This window comes from Suricata suricatta, chromosome 12, assembly GCF_006229205.1.
Source record: "Suricata suricatta isolate VVHF042 chromosome 12, meerkat_22Aug2017_6uvM2_HiC, whole genome shotgun sequence".
In the NCBI taxonomy this organism is placed as follows: domain Eukaryota; kingdom Metazoa; phylum Chordata; class Mammalia; order Carnivora; family Herpestidae; genus Suricata; species Suricata suricatta.
The window spans coordinates 104,793,216-104,799,128 of record NC_043711.1 but is presented as its reverse complement, the minus strand read 5'-3'; the positions used below and the strand labels follow the sequence as shown (position 1 = coordinate 104,799,128).

The 5,913-nt window shown below is 63.9% G+C and overlaps 1 protein-coding gene across 1 annotated transcript in view; it reads right to left on the bottom strand.

Moving 5' to 3' along the window:
- OSBPL2 (oxysterol binding protein like 2) overlaps nt 1–5,913 on the bottom strand; it is a 21,387-nt gene that overhangs the window by 9,097 nt on the left and 6,377 nt on the right. Inside the window, exons 4-7 of the mRNA XM_029917992.1 lie at nt 3,074–3,208; nt 2,617–2,714; nt 1,985–2,040; nt 1,279–1,350 (exon numbers count right to left, since the gene is read on the bottom strand). Of these exons, the coding sequence (XP_029773852.1) occupies nt 1,279–1,350; nt 1,985–2,040; nt 2,617–2,714; nt 3,074–3,208 (361 nt within the window). The remainder of the gene's footprint in view (nt 1–1,278; nt 1,351–1,984; nt 2,041–2,616; nt 2,715–3,073; nt 3,209–5,913) is intronic.

Genomic DNA, 5,913 nt, shown 5'->3' with positions numbered 1-5,913 from the left:
GGGGGGGGGGGGGGCGTTAGCGACGGCAAACCCGACAAGGGTCAGCTCGGCGCATGTCTTGGGGGCGTCCTGGAGCCCCCGGCAAGGCCACCCCGAGTGACAGAAACATCTAGCGCTCGCTCTGACCCCACTCCGGGCCTGACCCTGACCCCCCGCCCCCCCACACTTGGACACGCCCACACTGCCGCTGGGGCAGATATGAACCCCACGCGGAAGGAGAAGGAACGTGAGGGGACTTCCACCTCCGTTCACGCTGCCCCCCGCACGTGCAGGTGCAGACGAAACTCCAGGAACCAGTGACTCGGGCACGGCCACCTCAGTCCCCGAGGGACTCCCAGGGCCCGGGAGCCACGAGAGCGGGGAGCCTGCCGCCTTCCCCAAGGGCCCTCCTCCAGCCCCTGCTAGGGCTCCCGAAGTGTTCTGATATGCCAAGTCTGATGCCCCAAGATACTCACGGGCCAGGAAACAGGATTTTTAGTACATGCTCTTTTTCAATAAAAATGTCAGTTTTTAATTGTTCCGGAACTGTGACTACACCTACAGTTGCAGTCGTTAAAAATTATAAAAGCTAAACCACATAATTACTAACTTAACTGGAATCAGAATTTCCAATCATTACAGAGGAAGGAAAGTTGAAAAATTAGATTTTAAAAGGTTGCCTACCAAGGTATGTAATTTACAAAATGAATACTTGTCTAAGAAAAGAAGGTGCTATTTTTAGCTGCTCAGGAGCAATCCAGAGGGAAGAGGACACTGGAGAAATGCTTGGGCTGGTGACACAGCTGCTTAGGGGCCCAGCGCGCAGCCGACTGGCCACCAGTGTGACCTGGACCCGGAGACAGGGCGCGGCGTCTGCTGGCTCGGGAAGGGGCTGGTTTCTCGGTCAGTGTGGAACTTCGCCTCAAGCCCTCAGCTAAGTCCCGGAAACGACTGACGATGGGGCGGGGCCTTGGCAGCGTGGGTGGGGCGTGCAGTCTCGGAGTCCCCGTGCTTACTTCCCGTCCTGAACTTGTTTCGTGTTAGGCTTTCATTTCTCTTTTCAAGATATGTTCGTGGTGCTTTTTAATAACGAAGATGCTAATAACTACCTAATGCCAGACAAGGTCGGAGCCCCCACGTCGGCCCCAGGTCACCCGGGCCGTGGGGGCTGCTGCAGGGGTGTGGCTGAGAAAGGACCAACGCGCTCCGTGAATTCACAAGAGTTTCCCCAAACAGTGACTCTCGGGGCCTCAGTCTCCCCGTGTCTGAACTGAAGAAGCAGGGGCTTGCCGTGCTCACCCGGGGTCGCCCACACAGACGCCCACAGCAGCTCTGTGCCCTCTAACCCCGTCCCGGGGGCAGCATCTCCGTCTGCGAGAAGGCCAGGCCAGCGACAGGCAGGGGGGCCGGCAGCGGGGCCGGCAGTGGGGCCGCCCGGTCAGGGCCCGGAACGGCACACCTGTGCCTCCGACCCAGCGGCAGGTGACAGGCTGTTACTAACGCTGATGGTCCCTCCCACTCAGGGAGCGCGGTGCTGGCACACGGCTCCCGGAGCCGCGCGGGCCCCGCGGCGCTGCCTCAGGCGGACCCAGCCCCGGTTCCACGACCATTTACTCACCTCTGAGAAACCCTGACCGCTAACAACGCAGTTGTCCAGGGCAGTACAGGGCCCAGAAGCACAGCCTGCAGGGCCCCCTGAGGGCAGCGTCGTGACGGCACAGCGCCTCTAGGACCCCGGGACCGAGGGCAGCAGCCAGCACGCCCGCGAGGACGCGCACAGACAACCAGACACAGAGCCCGGCGGCCTGACTCCGAGAAAGCGTGGGAGACCGGCTCGGAAGCGCAGACGGCAGATGCCAGCTGACACACGCGTTAACACGATCACACTGTGGGAACACGCGCACACGCACACGTGTGCACACACGCACAGGAACCTACCAAACCCGTAACACGGATGCTCTCCTGTGGGACGGTGCCTGGCTCCCTTTCACTTTTCTCAACTTACCACGCTTTCTGAACACTGAAGACATGCTGTCCTCCAGTCTGCTCTCCCCACAGACTCTGCAGGACCCAGAGGGGCCAGAGCGGAAACCAACGGCCCCACGAGGAGACCCCGCGGGCCGAGCAGATCGGGGACCACACCGCGGGCAGCGGGGCCGGGAAAGAGCACCCCAAAGAGGCCCAGCACACCCTCTGGGCCCCCCGCCGGGACCGGCCCAGGCCACCCTGTTCCCGGGGCGTGTGCGAGGCTCAGAGACCAGGTCGGCAGCTGGGGCCTGCACGGGGAACCACCGGCGGAAAGCCCCCTGCCAGCCCCTCGCCGGCACCCAGGTGCTACTGTCCCCGGCCGCACCTGCCCTCATGACCCTCACAGGACGCCCTGCCGACACGGGCCAGCCTCCCCAGCTAGGGCCTGTGTCCATGTCAGTTCCAAGAAGAGCCAGCATCCCCCCCCGCACCCAACACCGATCGCCTCCCCTCCTCCCTGGAGCCTAGTGCTCCGCTTCACCCCCACGCTCTGTGCTGGGTGCCCGTGGCCATGAGGCACCTTCTCCCCAGGTGACCCCAGCCCCAGTGGCCCTCAAGCCCCATCACTCTTTCCTTGGGTGTGGCAGCCCCCGGGTCCCGAGCCCTTACCTGATCAGCTCGTATGTCTCTCCCAGGAGCGGGTTGAAGGGCTTGCCGGTCCTCTCCCACTGGGAAGCCACCGCCGACACCGCAAACGCAGCTACGCACTGGGAGCGACACACAGGACGTGAGCGGGGGCGCCGTGGGGCTGCGGACGTGCTCGGGCGGCACCATCCTCCCCTGGTAGCGTGTGGTGAGATTACGGGGAAATGCCCTGCGGCACGGGCACTTCCACAAACCACATAGGCAGGACCCGGGTGCCGCCCTCCTTCCCGAGGCCCTGCACCAGGCTGGTGGGATGGCTGGTGCGGGCACCCACGGCGGGCGCCGGTCCTGAGAGGTCCCAGGAGGAGCCGAGTGCGAGCTGCACGGGCCATCACCGTGGGGCAGGTCATGCGGCGTCACGCCCACTGAATGTGACAGTCTCAGGGTCAAGCGCCCCTCCCCCCGGGAACCCACCGCCCACCTGCATCCTTTCCAGGGCCTGCGGCTGGCAGGAGGCTCTGTGGATGAGGTACACGTGCTCCATGTACTCCGTGATCCGCTGCAGGAAGCTCAGAGGCTCGTTGAAGGCGATGGGCATGGTGATCTTGGACAGCTCCTGGAAGCGGCCAGAGGACCCGTCACCACTGGACTGTCCCCAGGACCTGAGCCCCACGCAGCCCCACGCCGAGCGCAGGGAGGATGCTCACCCCGCTCTCAGGAGAAAGGAAGTCAGGCACCTGGAGAGCCGGCCGGCTCACCCACTCAAGTGCCAACACTCCGCACCCGCCAGGGGCAGGGCTGGGCGGGACGAGGCCCCAGAGCAGAGGCGCGCACACCTGCCCCTCGGTCCCGCGGCCCCGTGCCCAGGAGGCCGCCCCACAGACGCTCGGCACACACGGCACACGCCTGACGGGCACAGGCGGTGACCCTAAGAGTAAGCGGTGGCGCTCTGCTGCTGTGGCTGCACCACGCGGCGAAACGGGGGCGGAAAAGCCTGTGGCGCATCTGAAGAAAAGGAGGCGATAACACACGAGCCTCTTCGTGCCACACGGAGGACAGACCGCGGAGGGTAGAGATGGTCCCCTCGAGGGAAGGGAGACCCAGGGCGAGGGCAGGGACAGGAAGGTAAAAAGTCTTGGAGTCTCGGCCCAGAGATGTGACTTTAGATTTACAATTTTGAAAGAAAATTAATCTAGAAAAGCAATCTCCAAACGTCAAGAACAAAAAGAAGCAAATGAACACACGCCAGGTTTCGGGGCACAGCCACCTGCACGGGGACCACGGCAGGTGACTCCAAGCACAATGACTGGAGATGCGCCCGCGGGCCAGACGACCCACAAGAGGCAACAAACTCTCACGTCTCAGTGAACGCGCCGGAGGCGGCGGAACGGGTCCGTCCGCCACAACTGTCGTGTGTGTGGGACCCAGCAGGTGAGTCATTAACGAAGCGCTCGTCTAAACCGGTCACCTCCACTGTCATTAGAAACTGGGATTGTCGTGTGGGAGGAAGAGGCACAGACATTCTACCGAGGCAGCTGGAGTCAGCCTGTTGCCCCAAATTTAAAGCATCGTTGAAACAAATCAAAACAGCTCCTAGCTCTGTCCTCTGGAAAGACCTAGAACAAGCAAATCACAGCCTCCCCACCCCCACCCACCGGGCACAGCCGTGGTCCTGAGTCCCCTCTCTCCCTGGACAAGTGGCTGACTCCAGAGCCTGGACAAGGAAGGTGAGGAACGAGCCAGGGCACCTTCTGTAAATGACCGCGCCGAGCCGAGGTCTGTGTTAACGGCCACAGATGGAGCGGCTGGGGGCTGGACACGTCACGCCGGGTCATGCCAGCGAACCCGGCACGTGACGTGACGACTGACTTCTGCAGACGGCGCTGGTGGCCGCGGAAGGGCGCCTTCTCGGCACAGAAGTGTCCCAGGCAATGAGAGCACCAGCCCAGCCCCGCCGGGAGCTCTTAGTCGTGGGGGGGGGGGGGGTAACACGGCAGACGGCAGAAGCTCCGGCCGGGAAAGGTGCCCCCCACAGCCGGGGCTGCGAGCCCGGGGGGCAGCGAGGGGGTGAGCAAGCCACGCAGTCCGCAGTCGTGGTGGGGGGTAACCCGGCAACACGGCAGAAGCTCCGGCCGGGAAAGGTGCCCCCAGAGCCGGGGCTGCGAACCCGGGGGACAGCGAAGGGGTGAGCGAGCCACGCAGTCCGAGGGCGCCGCCAGGGCTGGGCTGGCGGCAAGGAGGGGCTGTGCCCTTCGGCAACGGGAGAGATGTCCCCGAGCGGGACCTGCTTCAAACGCCAGGAGAGGCAGGATGCGGCGAGGCGTGGCTGGGCACCATGCCGCCGCGGCGTCCCCCGGCTCAGTGAGCGACGCAGTGGGAAGAGGGCCGCCCCCCGACCGCGCGGACCCGAGTCTGCATCCATCCTACGGTGGGCCCTTGGGGAATGCGATGCGACAGTGTCACTTTAGGACAAGAAGCTTGAGGGCCAAGGAGCCAGTCAAGTTCAACACTAACTGCAGACAGACACGCCTGCCAGGACCTGGCCTGCTCGCCAGTCAGAGACGGCGGAGAAACGCCGCTCAGAGAAGAGAACCCCGGATGTGCCGTTTTAAAAGTAGGAGACATGCAGGGCGCCTGGCTGGCGCGCGACCTTGAGCTCGGGGTCGTGAGTTTGAGCCCCGTGCTGGATGCAGAGACGATGTGACAATGAAAGTCTTAAATTAACTAAAACATAGAAAAGGTGAAAGCGGTGTGTCTACACCTATGTGCGTGCGGAAGCCGGGTCAGAGGCCCGCTTGGGTTTTCCAGCTCTGTCTGCTGAGAGGCCTGGGGCAGGGTCACCCCGGGCGCGCCAAGCACACCCGGCACCGGGCCTTGGTGACTCCGCGCCAGCCACCAGCACGGGGACAGCAGGGGCTGCTGGGAAAGCCAAGTCAGGCTGCCGCGTGAGAGGGCACCAGGACGGGAAGCTAGGGGAGGGTAAACAGCCCGACGTGCCGCCGCTGCAACCTTCTGAAGTCCAAGGTCACTTCGAAATTAAAAGTGGGAGAAAAGATCCAGCGTCCTCTGGGAAAGGGGCTCAGAGAGACGAGGGCGGGGACAGGGCCACGTGCCCGTGGGTGCGCCCGGCCCTGCCCGAGGGACGCAGCTCACACTTCCACGCGCGGTGACAGTCGAGACAGTCACGTGAGGCCCCGGGACAACGATCCAACCATCCTCTGAGCGAACCCTGAGTGTCTGAGCTGCGCCCCAGCTCCCGCGCGCCGGCCCCCGGTTCGGCCCCCGGCTCGCCCCCCGCGTGGGTCGGGGAGCCCGCCGTGC